The sequence below is a fragment of the Dendrobates tinctorius genome, unplaced genomic scaffold, assembly GCF_039654945.1.
Source record: "Dendrobates tinctorius isolate UK_male_01 unplaced genomic scaffold, ASM3965494v1 ptg000014l, whole genome shotgun sequence".
NCBI lineage: Eukaryota > Metazoa > Chordata > Amphibia > Anura > Dendrobatidae > Dendrobates > Dendrobates tinctorius.
The window spans coordinates 3,738,862-3,758,651 of NW_027361682.1; the positions used below are offsets into that span (position 1 = coordinate 3,738,862).

The following is a 19,790-nucleotide window of genomic DNA, read 5'->3' on the forward strand; positions in this document are numbered from 1 at the left end:
AGAGAGCCTGTCTGTGTGAGAAACACACGTGAATGAAAGCAGTGCCCACGTAAATTAAAGCAGTGCCCACGGTAACTGTGGTTTAGCTGGACGGGAGAAGCCCGCCAGTTGGTAGTTAGGTTGTACCTTGTTTAGTTAGTGCCGGACAGGCAAGGATTTGTTTTATGTTTTTATTTCCTTTATGCATTGCTTTCACCTTTAATAAACCTGACCCAGTGTCAGTTATACCCGGACCCCGGCTCTGCGCCTGAGTTTCATGCTGAACGCACGTGACATTTGACCCCAGCAAAGGCGATCCCGGAGTGTTTTATCACACCGCCCTTGTGTCCTGCAACAAATCAACCTCCCAGAAGTTAGAGAAATAGTCCACTGTAATCAGGTAGTCTTTGTCATTCAATGTGAACAAGTCTGTTCCTATTTTTGACCATGGCCTATGTGGAATTTCATATGGTTGCAATGTCTCCTTTGGTTGCTTATCACTGCAGGATGCACATATTTCACATTGTGCTATATAAATTTTAATGTGGTCATTCATACCTGGCCAATAAACAGATTCTCGTGCTCGACGTAGACATCCTTCCATGCCTAAGTGAGAAGAGTGCAATGTTTTCAGTATGTCTCTTCTGAGAACTTCTGGTATAACCGCCCTGTCTCCTTTAAAGATGATTCCTTGCTGCACTGACAATTCATCTCTTATGTGGAAGAATGGTGAAACTTCCCTTGGAGCATGCTGCTTGTATTTTGGCCAGCCCTGCAAGATGACAGTCTTTAAACTCTGGAGACTTTTATCCTTCTCTGTGAAAGTCTGGATTTGCTTCAACTTTTCTTTTGACACTGCAAGATAGTTACACATATTGATGGTTTCAATGTCTTTCGCCTCATCAGTTGTGATGGGAAGGTAAGCACTGCTTAGCTTATCTACAATTAGTAAGTCTTTTCCTGGACAGTACCCGACGTCAAATTCATATTTCTGAAGTTGTAACAGCATGCGCTGTAGTCTCTTTGGGGCATTCAGTAGTGGTTTCTTTGTAATGCTCTCCAAAGGTTTGTGATCCGACTGTACTCTTACCCGTCGACCATAGGTGTATTGGTGAAACTTCTCCAACCCAAATACCACAGCCAGTAGTTTCTTCTCAATCTGAGCATATCCCTGCTCTGTTGTTGTAAGGGCTCTGCTTGCAAATGTGAGTGGCTGTTTGTTCTGCATTAATGTAGCTCCAAGGCCTTTTTCTGAAGCATCACATTGTACCACTACTTCTTGATCTGGATTGAAATACTTTAGGGTTGCTGCATCTGCAATAGCTTTCTTTACTGATTGGAAAGCAGTCTCCTGGATTTCCGTCCATTCCCAGAGCACATCTTTGTGGGTTAGCTGTCTCAGTGGCTCACACATGTCTGACAGATGACTGAAAAATTTGGATAGATAATTTACCATGCCCAAAAATCGTTGTACTCCACAAACATCAGTAGGGGTAGACAAATCTTGTATTGCTCTCACCTTTTCAGGATCCACTTTTACACCGTTTGAAGTCAGACGATGTCCAATATAGGCCACTTCTGTCATTTTCAGTTTGAATTTGTCCAAGTTCAGCTTTATGTGTTTTGCTCTGCATCTGTCCAAAAATTGTATCATCTTCTGATCGTGATCCTTGATTGCAGATTCCATATCTTCACCTTCTCCCACTATTAGTATATCATCTGCTATTGTCTTAACTCCAGGAAGACCTTCCAAAGCCTCCATTAATGTCTGCTGGAACACCTCTGGAGCAGGTTTTAGTCCCATGGGCATTCTCAGCCATTTAAAACATCCAAATGGTGAAGAAAATGTTGTCAATAAACTTGATTCTTCAGTCAGTGCCACATGCCAAAATCCATTTTTCACATCACATACAGAAAATATTTTAGCTTTTGATAGATCTGGTAGAACATCATCTAATGTCGGCAATGGTTAATGATGTCTTTTCAGCGCCTTGTTGAGCGGCTTAGAATCAATGCATATTCTTAACTTGCCAGATGGTTTCTGCACTATGACCAAACTGCTGATCCAATCTGTGCTCTTATGGACTGGTGCTATCATGCCTCTTCTCTGTAAATCTTGCAGTTCTACTTTCAGCGGTTGCATTAAAGCTACAGACACTCTCCTTGTAGGTAATCTGGTAGGCTGCACGGTGTTGTCAATTTCTAGCTTATATTTACCTTCAAAGCACCCATCACCTTCAAATCAATCAGCATACTTCGTTTTTATTTTCTGAATATCCAAGTTGTGCTCTGCATTTAGTTTGGGATTTGGTATATCCTGGGTAACTTCAACAGACATAATGTTCTGAGACTGTACTTTTATTAAGTCCATTGCCTGAACTGCTTTTACTCCCAATAATGGTACATGGCTACCACCACGCAACACGGTAAATTCAACTCTATAACTCTTGCTGTTACATGGGTTCCGTATTTTGAGCTTACATGTCCCCATCGGTTTCAGAACACGTTTGTTGTACATCACCAGTAGCTTGCCATTTGGCTCAATAGAAACCTGTTTGTTCAGCAGAGCAGATGGAATTACATTGCAGCTTGCTCCACAATCCAGCTGAAATCTACACTGGGTGCAGAATTATTAGGCAAATGAGTATTTTGATCACACCATTTTTTTTATACATGTTGTCCTACTCCAAGCTGTATAGGCTTCAAAGCCAACTGCCAATTATGTAAATAAGGTGATTTGCATCTCTGTAGTGAGGAGGGGTGTGGTCTAATGACATCAAAACCCTATATATGGTGTGCTTAATTATTAGGCAACTTCCTTTCCTTTGGCAAAATGGGTCAGAAGAGAGATTTGACGGACTCTGAAAAGTCAAAAATTGTGAGATGTCTTGCAGAGGGATGCAGCAGTCTTGAAATTGACAAACTTTTGAAGCGTGATCACCAAATAATCAAGCGTTTCATGGCAAATATCCAACAGGGTCGCAAGAAGCGTATTGATAAAAAAAGGCGCAAAATAACTGCCCATGAATTGAGGAAAATCATGCATGAAGCTTCCAAGATGCCATTTGCCACTATTTTTGCCATATTTCAGAGCTGCAACGTTACTGGAGTATCAAAAAGCTCAAGGTGTGCCATACTCAGGGACATAGCCAAGGTAAGGAAGGCTGAAAAACGACCACCTTTCAACAAGAAACATAAGATAAAACGTCAAGACTGGGCCAAAAAATATCTTAGGACTGATTTTTCTAAGGCTTTATGGACTGATAAAATGAGAGCGACTCTTGATTGGCCAGATGGATGGGCCCGAGGCTGGATTAGTAAAGCCAGAGAGCTCCACTCCGACTCAGACGCCAGCAAGGTGGAGGTGGGGTACTGGTATGGGCTGGTATCATCAAAGATGAACTTGTGGGACCTTTTCGGGTTGAGGATGGAGTGAAGCTCAACTCCCAGACCTACTGCCAGTTTCTGGAAGACACCTTCTTCAAGCAGTGGTACAGGAAGAAGTCGGTATCGTTCAAGAAAAACATGATTTTTATGCAGGACAATGCTCCATCACATGCATCCAAATACTCCACAGCGTGGCTGGCCAGTAAAGGTCTAAAAGAAGAAAAAATAATGACATGGCCCCCTTGTTCACCTGATCTGAACCCCATAGAGAACCTGTGGTCCCTCATAAAATGTGAGATCTACAGGGAGGGAAAACAGTACACCTCTCCGAACAGTGTCTGGGAGGCTGTGGTGGCTGCGGCACGCAATGTTGATCGTAAACAGATCAAGCAACTGACAGAATCCATGGATAGAAGGCTTTTGAGTGTCATCGTAAAGAAAGGTGGCTATATTGGTCACTGAATTTTTTTGTTTTGTTTTTGAATGTCAGAAATGTTTATTTCTAAATTTTGTGTTGCTCTATTGGTTTACCTGGTGAAAATAAACAAGTGAGATGGGTATATATTTGGTTTTTATTAAGTTGCCTAATAAATCTGCACAGCAATCGTTACCTGCACAAACAGATATCCTCCTAAGATATCCAAATCTAAAAAAAAAAACCACTCCAACTTCCAAAAATATTAAGCTTTGATATCTATGAGTCTTTTGGGTTGATTGAGAACATAGTTGTTATTCAATCATAAAAAGAATCCTCTCAAATACAACTTGCCTAATAATTCTGCACCCGGTGTAATGGGCTTCTCATTCAACAAGAATGGTGCATAAAGCTGCTTGGCATCCTTGCCTACTGACTACATTGACTTTCTCAGCTGCAGGCTGCAGTTGTGGCCATGTAATGTCCTCTGCACTGTCAGTGTCTGGTGTCACAGTGTGGAGCTGTCTGTACTCTTTGCCTGTTCCTTGCCTGCAGACAGCTGAGAAATGATTCTTCTTTCCACATGATCTGCAGATTTCACCATATGCTGAACACTTGGTTTTGTCTCTCTCATGTCTTTTCCCACAATGCTTGCAGTGGACAGTGCTTATAGGGGAGCTTGGTCTTGTCTTTCCTTTCATAGATACTGCATGTACCTTATCATCATCATTATCACTGGTGCCTGCCATCATCTTCAGGCTGTGTTTTGACAGCTCAGCAGCCCTGCAGATTTGCATGCATTTCTCTAAAGTCACGTCTTCCTCTCTCTCAGTAATCTTTCTTTGAGATGACTGTCTTTTATGCCACACACCATTCTGTCTTTGATTAGACTGTCCCTGATCTCTCCAAAACCACATGTTGTTGCCAGCCTCCTCAGCTCTGTCAGATATCTGTCCACATTTTCCCCATCCTCCTGATGTCTTGTGAAAAAGTTATATCTTTCCACTGTCTCATTCTTCTTTGGGTCACAGTGTTTATCAAATGCCTGCACAATGTCTGCTAGAAGGAGGTTGTCTGTGTGTGGGAGTAAGGTGTGGGCTAATTCTCTGCCATATTCCCCAATAAGGTAATAAAACAGCTTCACTTTCCATTTGTCATCACTGGGGGCCACTGTGAGATCCACATACAGTGTAATGTCTCCAAGTCTGGGACAGATTACATGAAGTGACATCCAGTCCCTGAGGGGGCTTCAGACCAGTCTCCATTTTGCAGTAATGTCAGGGAATCTGTACTTACAAGTGCTGTGATCCTCTGTACACAGTCCCAGCCTCACACAAGCTCTGAGGATTTGCAGGTTCTGTGTCCAGCTGCCACCATGTTCTGTTCTTTGTTTCCTGTCATGGATCACACTCCTTGGATATCTCCAGGCTCTTTATTACATGAGACTTGTGAAGCATTCCTCCATTACAAGATGTCTGCTAACAATAACTAACCAACAAGTTCTTAAACTCTATAGTACACACATCAACGTAGTGAGACCCCTAGAGGCCACATCATCATATAACATATTGCTACAAAGTGTGAGCTTATTTGCTCTCATCCTGCAACATGTTATTAAAATTTACCTATTATTTTGTAGTCACATGCAATACCATGTTCTCAATTTACAACCAATTACTGGATATAGATTTTATACTGGCCATATACATTGTCCGCTTATCTTTTAATGAATTTCATATATTAACAAAAAATATATTTATATTAATTCCTGAGCAGTTATTTAATTTTTTTTGTAGGTTTTCATTGTTTGGAATAGGAACAAAAACTCGCTATTTGTGATTCTGTATTAGCTCACTTCACCTGCATCTTAAAAACATCTCTACAATCCAATCTTTTCTCGCTTTTGAAACTGCAAAAATATTTATTGTCGCTCTGACTCATTCTCCACTGGACCACTTTAATGCTCTACTGATCGGTCTCCCTCTTACCAAACTTTCTCCTCTCCAATCTGTCCTGAATGCGGCAGCCAGGGTGGTATTTCTGTCCAGCTGCTACACCGATGCCCCCACCGTGTGCCAGTAATTGCACTGGTTACCCATCAGCTACAGAATACAATATCAAGATATCTCTCGCACACACAGAGCTCTTCACAGTTCTGCACCACTCTACATCTCCTCCTTCAGCCCTGTCTATTATCCTACCCATGCTCTCTGTTCTGCAACTGATGCAAGACTAACATCCTCCATAATCCAAACCTTTCACCTCAGTTTCCAAGAATTCTGTTGTGCTGTGCACTACCCACTATCATCCAGCTAATATCTATCCCCACATTTTTAAGTGTGCTTTAAAAATATTCAACTGCATGTTCTCCTGAAGCCATAGTTACAGTTCTCCATAGAACATTATAAGCATCAGTAGCATCTCTTATCTGATGAATGGGAGAGTGAAGACAGATTTTCCCTGAAAATTGGGAATATTGAGAGTGAATGATCAGTCCGGGAGTAGAAAGAAGCAGAGATCTAAAATATCATATATTACAAATTTTCTTATTTTCTAGCACACTATTGATTTATGAAAAAAAAATTTAAATGAAAGTTATTCTTTAACAGGAACTTTGTTGACACCTACTAAATAACAAAGGTTTATTGCTTCTCGTGCCTGCTCCTGATTCTCCATGGATATCAACGTGCAATATATAAACAAATTTATGCAGATCAATTGTCAGTTATTTATTTGATTGTGAACAGATTTTCCAAAATATAGAATCAAGATTTAGATGTGCGCCTTTCATATTATAGCAGATCAATTTAGATTTCTTTCCAGGCTATCACTCTCAGTCCAGTGGCCAAAGTAAACAAGTCAGTGAGTTTCAGGAGGAAGACAAGGGCTGACCCTGCGCAAGACATATCAAGCCGCTGCACACGGTGTTCGAAAGAAGTGCAGGCTAAGATCTTTTGCGGATTTCCAATTCTATTTATGTCTCTCTTATTTTCTAAAATTCCGTGTATCACCTATGACTCCTCTTCTGGTCCTGATGCTAAATTTTAATTTGAAGGGGAACCTGTCACCCCCCAGGGCGTGACACTAAGACGCTGGACACCGGGGAAGAAAATACACCTCCTGGACACACAAGAGGTATGGCGGGGAATTTATAAAAGTCTGTATTTCGGCGTTACTAGGGATCAGAAACATAAGAGCCACTTTCACAGAATGCAGCCTTAGTGCTGCTGAAAGTGGCTCTTTTACTTAAAAATGCCCGGGGGGGTGACAGGTTCCCTTTAATAATTTGTACTCTTACGGAAGTGGTGATACCAAATATGCTCATTTTCCAATCATGCTGATTTTTGTATCTCCTCTTCTGGCCAGACAGTCATGTGATCGCTGCAGCCAATCTCTGAACACAGCATTGACCAATGAGAGTCTGCTATGGCCAATTATTGGCTGCAGGAAACACATGTCTGCAAGACAAGAACAGAATGTAGGAAGAAAACAAAAGCCATTTCAATTAGGCTAATTGATACTTTGCCATTTCCACATGAAATTTGCCTTCCATTATAATCCACACCTAAAAACTGTATGTACTATAAAAAAAATCATGACATAATTGTACCATCCAGTGACTGAGTAGAGTCAGTGACTTCTCAGCATTTAGTGATCACTACTCACCTGTGCGGTTATCTGTAGGAATCTCCTCTTTACACCACTCATCACCCCTCACATATGTCTCTGTAGTATTAATATGGGGCAGATCTTCACCCTGAAAGAAAGATTGTAAAAGTCACAGACAGACGGAGTGTTATGACTGAGACCTAACACTCACACGGGGATGTACAAAGCCACAGGTTCATTTACAGAATAGGCAAATCCCTAACCTTACTCTGATCTGTCCCTGCCTGACCACAGAGGTTGGCACCCTAAAATTACACAATCACGCCCCCACTCAACGTCTGTTGATCCTGAGTGTCCTTAATGCACCCTCAACAATACATGGAGAGTAACCCAAAACAACAACAGAGAGAGGGTGAAACACAGGACTAAAGATGTGTTCACAAAGTCATACATGAAAGACTGAAAAAAAAAAAAAAGAAAGGAACCCAAAAAGACTTTTGGTATATACACTCACTGGCCACTTTATTAGGTACACCATGCTAGTAAGGGGTTGGACCCCCTTTTGCATTCAGAACTGCCTCAATTCTTCGTGGCAGAGATTCAACAAGGTGCTGGAAGCATTCCTCAGAGATTTTGGACCATATTGACATGATGGCATCACACAGTTGGCGCAGATTTGTCGGCTGCACATCCCTGATGCGAATCTCCCGTTCCACCACATCCCAAAGATGCTCTATTGGATTGAGATCTGGTGACTGAGGAGGCCATTTGAGTACAGTAAACTCATTGTCATGTTCAAGAAACCAATCTGAGATGATTCGAGCTTTATGACATGGCGCATTATCCTGCTGAAAGTAGCCATCATATGTTGGGTACATTGTGGTCATAAAGGGATGGACATGGTCAGCAACAATACTCAGGTAGGCTGTGGCGTTGCAACGATGCTCAATTGGTACCAAGGGGCCCAAAGAGTGCCCAGAAAAAATTCCCCACACCATGACACCACCACCACCAGCCTGAACCGTTGATACAAGGCAGGATGGATCCATGCTTTCATGTTGTTTATGCCAAATTCTGACCCTACCATCCCAATGTCGCAGCAGAAATCGAGACTCATCAGACCAGGCAACGTTTTTCCAATCTTCTACTGTCCAATTTCGATGAGCTTGTGCAAATTGTAGCCTCAGTTTCCTGTTCTTAGCTGAGAGGAGTGGTACCCAGTGTGGTCTTCTGCTGCTGTAGCCCATCTGCCTCAAAGTTCGACGCACTGTGCGTTCAGAGATGCTCTTCTGCCTACCTTGGTTGTAACGGGTGGCAATTTGAGTCACTGTTGCCTTTCTATCAGCTCGAACCAGTCTGCCCATTCTCCTCTGACCTCTGGCATCAACATGGCATTTCCGGCCACAGAACTGCCGCTCACTGGATTTTTTTTCTTTTTCGGACCATTCTCTGTAAACCCTAGAGATGGTTGTGCGTGAAAATCCCAGTAGATCAGCAGTTTCTGAAATTCTCAGACCAGCCCTTCTGGCACCAACAATCATGCCACGTTCAAAGGCACTCAAATCACCTTTCTTCCCCATACTGATGCTCGGTTTGAACTGCAGGAGATTGTCTTGACCATGTCTACATGCCTAAATGCACTGAGTTGCCGCCATGTGATTGGCTGATTAGAAATTAAGTCTTAACACACAGTTGGACAGGTGTACCTAATAAAGTGGCCAGTGAGTGTATATATAAATAAAAAAAACCAGACCCTGAATTTAACAAAATGGAAGTGCTGAGAAGGGGAACACGCAAACAAATCGCAGGAGAAGCAATAGAGAAAATATTAGCAAGACAATATTTCCCTGGGAAACTGGGACTCCAAACATCCATCTAACTTGGAATATTGGCAGCAAAGTCAGCATGTGCCAGGAGAGTACAAATAGTCCCTCCCAAGATGTAAGAAGACAAACCAAATAAGGAAGTGAAACATCTGCACAGAAGCAACACAGCAAAGCAAAGATAAAAGCATTATCAGCAGTGGGACAGAGACTACACAGGCTGTGGTCCAACAGAGTGGAAAACCGACCACCATCCGGAGGTCACCTGATAGAGCCATGGTGTCAAGTCATGAAACTGAGAAGTCGTGTGAATTTATTTAGAACAGAAAAGATCATAAATGAAAATGACGATCACAAATGATGACAGCAGTAGTTATCATGTAGCTGTGGGTCTCCGGTATAAATCCAACCTGTCAGCTCCTAAGGCTCCATAGCTAGAAAATTGTGAGAAGAACCCGACAACATCTAATGTCTATGATCAGCTTTATCCTGTCATCTCTACCAAGTATAAAATATACTCATATATACACTCGAGTACTAGCCGACCCGAATGTAAGCCGAGGCACCTATTTTTGCCGTGAACAACTGGGTAAGCTTATTGATTCGAGTATATGCCTGGTATGCATGTCCCCTCATCTCTATCGTGGTATGCATGGCTCCCCTGTCTCTGTCATTGTATGCATGGCTCCCCCGTCCCAGTCATTGTATGCATGGCTCCCCCGTCCCAGTCATTGTATGCATGGCTCCCAAGTCCCAGTCATTGTATGCATGGCTCCCTGGTCCCTGTCATTGTACGCATGGCTAACCTGTCCCTATCATTGTATGCATGGCTCCCCCATCGCTGTCCTGGTATGCATGGCTCCCCGTCCCAGTCATTGTATGCATGGCTAACCTGTCCTTATCATTGTATGCATGGCTCCCCCATCGCTGTCCAGGTATGCATGGCTCCCCGTCCCTGTCATTGTATGCATGGCTCCCCATCCCTGTCATTGTATGCATGGCTCCCCCGTCACTGTCCTTTTATGCATGGCTCTTTATTCCCTATCCTTATTTGCATGACTGTTAAAAAAACATCCTATTTACCTGCCTGCGTGCCCTCACTGGCACTGCATCTCTTTCCGACCGCCGGTGTGGTGCCCCTGAGGGTCCAGTCGCCACAGAGGTACTGCACCTCACCCAGAGGTGTGGTACCCCACAACCAGGTAAGGTGTGTGCACCCAACCAGTTTCCAACCCTCACATCCCACACACACCAGTAGTGTAGCAGAGCACCCTTTATGGCTTCCTGCTTGGAACACGAAGAGTGCTGGGAGGTGGGTGGAGCGTAGTTTAGGAGGGAGAATCTAGGCTGAAGTAGGTTGAGTCCCCTCAGAGGGTAGGAAGGTGAAGGACGTGTCTGGAGCAGCTCCTGACTTGGATGAGGAGTTGCCAGACGTTTTGGACAAAACAGCAGATTCTTCATAGGGAAGACAGGCTCTTCCAGAGACACGGTTGGAAAGTTATCCCGTGGGTCTCGTTCCACGTTGACTGCCGTCAGGTGGAGGAGGGAACCGGACTGGTCGCAAAGGGAACGGCCCCTAGCCTAGATCGCATTCCTTTGGGTGCCACTAGCAAGCCGACAGCTTTGGTTACTTTATGGACCATCGCCCCTACCACGGTTAGTCCGACTGGAAAGGCAGCTACATAGAGTCACAGAGATGGTGAGGCATTGTCTGAACAGGATTCGCAGCTGCTGGCCCAAAACGATAATCGTGAGGCACTGGAGTGGAAGAAGGAGTTTAAGCAGCGTATTGTTTGGAGACGGCCAGGAAAGGAACACAGTGACAGGGAAAGCTGGAAGGGTGTACTTCATCTTATCTGGAAGTTGGCTGGACCCCTCAGCTGGAGGACACAGCACCGAAGCGGGCCTCTGTATCGCGAGCAGAACTGTGAGTAAACCAATTGAACTACATGCACTGTGTCCTCCATCTTCTTTCTGCGCCTCGCACCCGGCTCTGCTACCTCCTCCACTCCACACCATCTCACCATCTTCTAACTCTTCTTAACTGCCCTGGGACTACAGCTCTACCTGTGGAGGGCTTCAACGTCTCAGTTGCACCCTACATCTGTCCCAGAGAAGCAACACCGCAGCGCTGGTCAATCTTACCAGAAACCACAGGTGGCGTCACGAATCACTATATAAACTTTTTCCCCATTCAACTCAACCCCTTTTACATGACCGCCTGAGGCCACGGACTGGGTCACTGCCACTGTGACATTTCCCATTGAAGTTAACGGGCCCGGCGCCGAGTATCCCACGGCCTCTGGGGCGCGTCACCGGCACCAGCAGCTCTTTCTGCTGAGCGATCACGTGGCCCCGCTCATTAAAGTGATGAATAGCTACTCCTACCTAACAGATTTAGGAAAACCTGCCAAGGGCTTTTATTTTTGAAATGGACTACAGGATGGTAGTGGGGCAGTCCGTTTCTTCCCCTGGCCCCAGGAATCCCATGTGGCCACAGGTTCTTTTGTTAAAACCCCTGCAGCAGGTGGGTGTGTCAGTTTGGAGTTTGCAACTTTCGGAGCAGACGGCTCTGCAGAAGCTCAGCCTGTGTGAGTTAACACAGGGCCAGCAGAGTGAACTACTGGCACCGTCAGCGTTATACGGTGGTGCTGTCGCCCTCAGCAACCGGACTCCATGGACTGTTTTGTTTCCCGGCTGCGATCCGGAGGATACCGTATGCTGTACACTGTGTGAGTGTAGTCATCAAACACGTTTGCTGTAAAACTTTTCCTGTGGTCACTGTCTGTCACACTGATCCAACCCTGTTGCACTACACTACCTGATGATCCTGAGGATCATCGGGATCTTCTTGTTTCCAGTCCTTTGGAAGAAGAGGACGGGGACATCTCTCTGGTGTTGTCCTCTCACTGGATAGAACTGGAGGAAACACATACAGGGACTGAATTAATTCTTTACATACAGATAATTATAGGCCGTGTGTATTTAGTCCTGTCTATTACCTGGTGATGTGAGGGGCTGGGGAACCTCCATCATGACGTCCTTGTACAGATCTTTGTGTCCTTCTAAATACTCCCACTCCTCCATGGAGAAATAGACGGTGACATCCTGACACCTTATAGGAACCTGACACATACAATGATACCGTCATCCCCCGATCCCTCCATAGCGTTACTGTATAATGTCCCAGCATTCCCAGCAGTGTCACCTCTCCAGTCAGCAGCTCAATCATCTTGTAGGTGAGTTCTAGGATCTTCTGGTCATTGATGTCCTCATGTATCAGGGGGTGAGGTGGAGGCCCCGTGATTGGGCTCAGGGGTCTTCTCCATCCCTCAGACACAGGGGCCTGACAGCGCTCCCTAGAGGTCTTCTTCACTACTGTGTAATCCTGGTTATGGAGAGACACATTAATAAACCTCACTACAGACATTACCAGAGTCCTCACCTCTCCAGTTCTGTCCATCTGTTATTCCCATAGATAAGAATGATGTAATGTGACGTCATCAGAATCTCTCACCTCTCCAGTAAGCTGGAAGAGGATCTCTAGGGTGAGGTGTAATATCCTCTCCGCCATCTTGTCCCTGTCCCTATCCATCCTTGTAGGGTCACTCAGGAGAACTCTCTTATATAGAAGATCTCCACTGAGAGGATCCGATATTGTAGGGACCTGAATGGGGAGAAGATGACGATGTAACATCATAAAGATCCCATGTAAGAAATCTCCGGAGCTGTTACCGGCTTCACATGATCACTACATCCAGTCATGGCCCCGTCCTGCCCCCGGTATTACACACAGTCCCATTATAGGCACATACAGAGATTTATCCCAGGCTCAGCACTGAGGGGGTTAATGCCCCCAGTAATGGGGAATCTCCAGCACCTACCTCCACCTGCAGAGCCGCACACCACATATATGTAGATCACAAGTGCTGCTTCTCAACCTAGAATAAAACATCTAATTTACTGCAAACTCGATGATGGCTCCTCCCACACAAGAGTCTGGTCACATGGGTATGACCTCATCCCAGGTCCTGTGCGCACAGAACAGCCATATATGTGGTGTGCGGCTCTGCAGGTGGAGGTAGGTTATTGTTATTATTTATATATACTGCTCAAAAAAATAAAGGGAACACTAAACATGGTGCTGTACATGAGAAGGGGGGATTACATACAGAGTTATAGATATCGTTTACAGTAAACAAATTTACAATGACAGACTGGTACAGAGGGGATAGGACCCTGTCCTTGCAGAATTGCATTCTACAGGATAATGGGGAAGAGACAGAAGGTCGGGGGTGCAGCAGCTCTGGTGGTGATGAGGCGGCAGAATGGTTATTGCAGGCTGTAAGCTTTCCTGAAGAGATGGGTTTTCAAGTTCCATCTGAAGGATCCGAGGGTGGTGGATTATCGGATCTGTTGAGGCGTGGAATTCCAGAGGATAGGGGATAGTCGGGAGAAATCTTGGAGGCGGTTGTGTGAGGAACGAATACAGCGCCTTGCGAAAGTATTCAGCCCTCTGAAACTTTTCAACCTTTTCCCACATATTATGCTTCAAACATAAAGTTACCAAATGTAAATTTTTGGTGAAGAATCAACAAGTGGAACACAATTGTGAAGTTGAACGAAATTTATTGGTTATTGAAAATTTATGTGGAAAGTAAAAAACTGAAAAGTGGGGCGTGCAATATTATTCAGCCCCTTTACTTTCAGTGCAGCAAACTCACTCCAGAAGTTCATTGTGGATCTCCGAATGATCCAATGTTGTCCCAAATGACTAATGATGATAAATATAATCCACCTGTGTGTAATCAAGTCTCCGTATAAATGCACCTGCTCTGTGATAGTCTCAGGCTTCTGTTTGAAGCACAGAGAGCATCATGAAGATCAAGGAACACAACAGGCAGGTCCGTGATACTGTTGTGGAGAAGTTTAAAGCCGGATTTGGATACAAAATTATTTCCAAAACTTTAAACATTCCAAGGAGCACTGTGCAAGCGATCATATTGAAATGGATGGCGTATCATACCAATGCAAATCTACCAAGACCCGGCCGTCCCTCTAAACTTTCATCTCAAACAAGGAGAAGACTGATCAGAGATGCAGCCAAGTGCCCATGATCACTCTGGATGAACTACAGAGATCTACAGCTGAGGTTGGACAGTCTGTCCATAGGACAACAATCAGTCACACACTGCACAAATCTGGCCTTTATGGAAGAGTGGCAAGAAGAAAGCCATTTCTCAAAGATATCCATAAAAACTGGCATTTAAAGTTTGCAACAAGCCACCTGGGAGACACACCAAACATGTGGAAGAAGGTGCTCTGGTCAGATGAAACCAAAATCGAACTTTTTGGCAACAATGCCAAACGTTATGTTTGGCGTAAAGGCAACACAGCTCATCACCCTGAACACACTATCCCCACTGTCAAACATGGTGGTGGCAGCATCATGGTTTGAGCCTGCATTTCTTCACCAGCGACAGGAAAGATGGTTAAAATTAATGGGAAGATGGATGGAGCCAAATACAGGACCATTCTTGAATAAAACCTGTTGGAGTCTGCAAAAGACCTGACACTGGGGTGGAGATTTGTCTTCCAACAACACAATGATCCAAAACACAAAGCAAAATCTACAATGGAATGGTTCACAAATAAACGTCCAGGTGTTAGAATGGCCAAGTTAAAGTCCAGACCTGAATCTAATCGAGAATCTGTGGAAAGAGCTGAAAACTGCTGTTCACAAACGATCTCCATCAATCCTCACTGAGCTCGAGCTGTTTGCCAAGGAAGAATGGGCAAGAATTTCAGTCTCTCGATGTACAAAACTGGTAGAGACATCCCCCAAGCGACTTGCAGCTGTAATCGCAGCAAAAGGTGGCTCAACAAAGTATTAAGTTAAAGGGGCCTCACTTTTCAGTTTTTGAATTTTAACAAAAATTTAAACTAACCAATAAATTTCGTTCAACTTTACAATTGTGTCCCACTTGTTGTTGATTCTTCACCAAAAATTTACATTTGGTATCTTTATGTTTGAAGCATGATATGTGGGAAAAGGTTGAAAAGTTCCAGGGGGCCAAATACTTTCGCAAGGCACTGTAAGTGTGGAGGATAGTAGGAGGTCTTGGGAGGTTTGAAGATTACGTGAGGGAAAATATTGGGAGATTAGTTCAGAGATATAGGGAGGGGACAGGTTGTGGATGGCTTTGTAGGTCAGTGTTAGTAGTTTGAACTGGATTCGTTGTGGAATTGGAAGCTAGAAAAGGCATTTGCAAAGGGGAGAAACAGGGGAGTAGCGAGGAGAGAGGTGGATTAGTCAGGCAGCGGAGTTGAGGACAGACTGGAGTGGTTCAAGAGAGGTAGCGGGGAGGCCACAGAGGAGGGTGTTGCAGTAATCAAGTCGGGAGATGACGAGGGCATGCACAAAAGTTTTAGCAGATTGAGGACTGAGGAAAGAACGGATTCTGGAAATATTTTTTGAGTTGGAGGCAACTAGAGGTGGCAAGAGTTTGGACGTGCAGTTTGAAGGATAGAGCAGAGTCGAGAGTTACTCCGAGGCAGCGGATTTTAGGTGCGGGAGAGAACATGATGCCGTTTACCATAATAGATAGATCGGGTAGGGGAGATACGCAAGAAAGATGATGAGTTCAGTTTTGTCTACATTGAGCTTTAGGAAGTGAGAGGTGAAGAAGGAGGATATGGCTGATAGACACTCCGGGATTCTGGACAGCAGAGAGGGGACATCTGGGTCAGAGAGGTAGATCTGCGTGTCGTCCGCATGCAGGTGGTACTGGAAGCCATGGGACTTTATGAGTTGTCCTAGGCCAAGGGTGTAGATAGAAAAAAGTAGGGGTCCCAGGACAAAGCTTTGAGGGACTCCAACGGAGAGAGGGCGGGATGAGGAGGTAGTGTGGGAGTGGGAAACGCCAAATGTGCGGTTGGAAAGGTATGAAGCAATCCAGGACAGGGCAAGGTCTTTGATGCCAAGGGAAGAAAGAATCTGTAGCAGTAGGCAGTGGTCGACTGTGTCGAAGGCAGAGGACAGGTCGAGAAGGAGGAGGATGGTGAACTGTCTATTAGTTTTGGCTGTAAGTCATTAGTAATTTTGGTCAGGGCAGTTTCGGTGGAGTGGTGGGGGCAGAAGCCTGATTGGAGGTTGTCAAGGGGAGAGTTAGATGAGAGGTGGGAAGAATGTTGAGCATGGACATGCTGCTCAAGGAGTTTGGAAGCAAACGGGAGTAGTGATATGGAGCGATAGCTGGCCATAGCAGTTGGGTCAAGGTTTGCTTTTTTGAGGATGGGTGTGTGATGGTGGCATGTTTGAAGGCAGAGGTGAAGGTACCAGAAGATAGCGGTAGATTAAAGAGATGGTTTAGGGCTGGAATGAGCGTGTTAGTGAGGTTGGGGAGCAGGTGGGAAGGGATGGGGTCAAGTGCATAGGTGGTGAGGTGTGATTTGGAAAGGAGGTGAGTAAGCTCTCATTCAGTGATGTTGGAGAGGGACGTTATTAAGGAAGGACAGAGGTCTGGTTTGTGGAGTGGTTGGGGTGGTGGAACAGTAAAGGTTTGCCTTGTTCGGTCGAACTTATTTTTGAAGTAGGTGGCAAAGTCCTCGGCAGAGATGAAGGGAGTTGGAGGTGACAGTGGTGGGCGGAGGAGAGAGTTAAATTTGCTGAACAATTTTTTTAGGTTGTAGGATAATGAAGATACAAGGTATGTGCTGGAGATTATCCATTACTGGGTGCAGGCAGCGTTTCTAGAGCAGCCAGGATCAGTATTTGAAAAATTGTCCACCATATTCGAGAAGGATATGAAGAATAGTTCTAATGAACATACTTTCTGCAGTGAAGCAAATTACAGCTGATTACAATGTGATGAATGATTAATTAAGGCCAGGGCTGCCACTAGTAATTTCGGGGCCCCATACTGGATAAAATTTTGGGACTCCCTTGAAGTGTCCACAGTCCCACCACTCTCTCTTGGAAAAACTCCGCTTCATACCAATTACACATTAACAGTTCCCATCACCAGGTCACGCATTATAGCCAGCAGCTTTTGTTTTGGCCAAATGATTTTTTTTAAGCCGCCACAACGACAAGGTAGACTCTTTTGGCTGAGCTCTACTCTACTCTATCCTATTAATCATTTGTTAAAATATCCAATACAATTTTGGTATATTTTTATTTATTTTTCAATTTTTAAAATTACCAATAATATCACATACAAGGGACAAATACCATCGCACCATGACCAGACACCATATTACCACCACATAGTGACCTATAATAGCACATACAAGGAACAAATACCGACACACCATGTCCAGACCACATATTACCACCACATAGTGACCAAATAATATCACATACAAGGGACAAATACCACCACACTATGGCCGGACAACATATTACCACCATATAGTGACTAAATACTACAATACTGATCATTAATAAAAAACACAATACTAATATCACCATGAGTGCCGTTATACACAGGAGATCTGTACTTAGTATGCATTGTCTGTGTACAGGTAATACAGTGATCACCTGTGACATTATACCCAGGATCTCTGTATATAGTGTCTGTGTACAGGTAACAAAGTGATTACCGGTGACTTTATACACACGAGCTCTGTATATATTGTATAGGTTATACAGTGATCAATGACATTATACACAGGAGCTTTGTGTATAGTGTCAGTGTAAAGGTAATACAGTGATCACTGGTGACATTGTACACAGGACCGCTGTATATACAGTGGGGAAAAAAAGTATTTAGTCAGTCAGCAATAGTGCAAGTTCCACCACTTAAAAAGATGAGAGGCGTCTGTAATTTACATCATAGGTAGACCTCAACTATGGGAGACAAACTGAGAAAAAAAAATCCAGAAAATCACATTGTCTGTTTTTTTTTTCATTTTATTTGCATATTATGGTGGAAAATGAGTATTTGGTCAGAAACAAAATTTCATCTCAATACTTTGTGATATATCCTTTGTTGGCAATGACAGAGGTCAAACGTTTTCTGTAAGTCTTCACAAGGTTGCCACACACTGTTGTTGGTATGTTGGCCCATTCCTCCATGCAGATCTCCTCTAGAGCAGTGATGTTTTTGGCTTTTCGCTTGGCAACATGGACTTTCAACTCCCTCCAAAGGTTTTCCATAGGGTTGAGATCTGGAGACTGGCTAGGCCACTCCAGGACCTTGAAATGCTTCTTACGAAGCCACTCCTTCATTGCCCTGGCGGTGTGCTTTGGATCATTGTCATGTTGAAAGACCCAGCCACGTTTCATCTTCAATGCCCTTGCTGATGGAAGGAGGTTTGCACTCAAAATCTCACGATACATGGCCCCATTCATTCTTTCATGTACCCGGATCAGTCGTCCTGGCCCCTTTGCAGAGAAACAGCCCCAAAGCATGATGTTTCCACCACCATGCTTTACAGTAGGTATGGTGTTTGATGGATGCAACTCAGTATTCTTTTTCCTCCAAACACGACAAGTTGTGTTTCTACCAAACAGTTCCAGTTTGGTTTCATCAGACCATAGGAAATTCTCCCAAAACTCCTCTGGATCATCCAAATGCTCTCTAGCAAACTTCAGACTGGCCCGGACATGTACAGGCTTAAGCAGTGGGACACGACTGGCACTGCAGGATCTGAGTCCATGGTGGCGTAGTGTGTTACTTATGGTAGGCCTTGTTACATTGGTCCCAGCTCTCTGCAGTTCATTCACTAGGTCCCCCCCGCGTGGTTCTGGGATTTTTGCTCACCGTTCTTGTGATCATTCTGACCCCACGGGGTGGGATTTTGCGTGGAGCACCAGATCGAGGGAGATTATCAGTGGTCTTGTATGTCTTCCAATTTCTAATTATTGCTCCCACAGTTGATTTCTTCACTCCAAGCTGGTTAGCTATTGCAGATTCAGTCTTCCCAGCCTGGTGCAGGGCTACAATTTTGTTTCTGGTGTCCTTTGACAGCTCTTTGGTCTTCACCATAGTGGAGTTTGGAGTCAGACTGTTTGAGGGTGTGCACAGGTGTCTTTTTATACTGATAACAAGTTTAAACAGGTGCCATTACTACAGGTAATGAGTGGAGGAAAGAGGAGACTCTTAAAGAAGAAGTTACAGGTCTGTGAGTGCCAGAAATCTTGATTGCTTGTTTCGGACCAAATACTTATTTTCCACCATAATATGCAAATTAAATGAAAAAAACAGACAATGTGATTTTCTGGATTTTTTTTCTCAGTTTGTCTCCCATAGTTGAGGTCTACCTATGATGTAAATTACAGACGCCTCTCATCTTTTTAAGTGGTGGAACTTGCACTATTGCTGACTGACTAAATACTTTTTTTCCCCACTGTAGTATACAGTGTATATTGTCAGTGTACAGGTAACACACTGACTCACTAGTGATGTCTCTAGGTGAAGTCCTTCATCTTTGCTTTTCATCTTCATCTAGCACAGACCGCCATCACTTCTTCCAGCCAGGGCTCATCTCTGCAGGAAATAACAGTTATCTAGCGTACCGCTTGCAGAACACATTACTTATTTTTTTCCCAACTTCTACACTACACCAGATGA

At 44.2% G+C, this 19,790-nt stretch overlaps 2 protein-coding genes across 2 annotated transcripts in view; one reads left to right on the forward strand and one right to left on the reverse strand.

The window, feature by feature from the left end:
• LOC141073931 (uncharacterized) overlaps nucleotides 1-13,200 on the reverse strand; it is a 30,013-nt gene extending 16,813 nt beyond the window's left edge. Inside the window, exons 1-6 of the mRNA XM_073561466.1 lie at nucleotides 13,098-13,200; nucleotides 12,731-12,880; nucleotides 12,422-12,601; nucleotides 12,216-12,339; nucleotides 12,035-12,132; nucleotides 7,448-7,538 (exon numbers count right to left, since the gene is read on the reverse strand). Coding sequence (XP_073417567.1) covers nucleotides 7,448-7,538; nucleotides 12,035-12,132; nucleotides 12,216-12,339; nucleotides 12,422-12,601; nucleotides 12,731-12,880; nucleotides 13,098-13,124 — 670 coding nt within the window. The 5' untranslated portion in view covers nucleotides 13,125-13,200. The remainder of the gene's footprint in view (nucleotides 1-7,447; nucleotides 7,539-12,034; nucleotides 12,133-12,215; nucleotides 12,340-12,421; nucleotides 12,602-12,730; nucleotides 12,881-13,097) is intronic.
• Nucleotides 1-19,790, forward strand: part of LOC141073676 (uncharacterized) — a 502,533-nt gene that overhangs the window by 367,446 nt on the left and 115,297 nt on the right. The window lies entirely within an intron of this gene.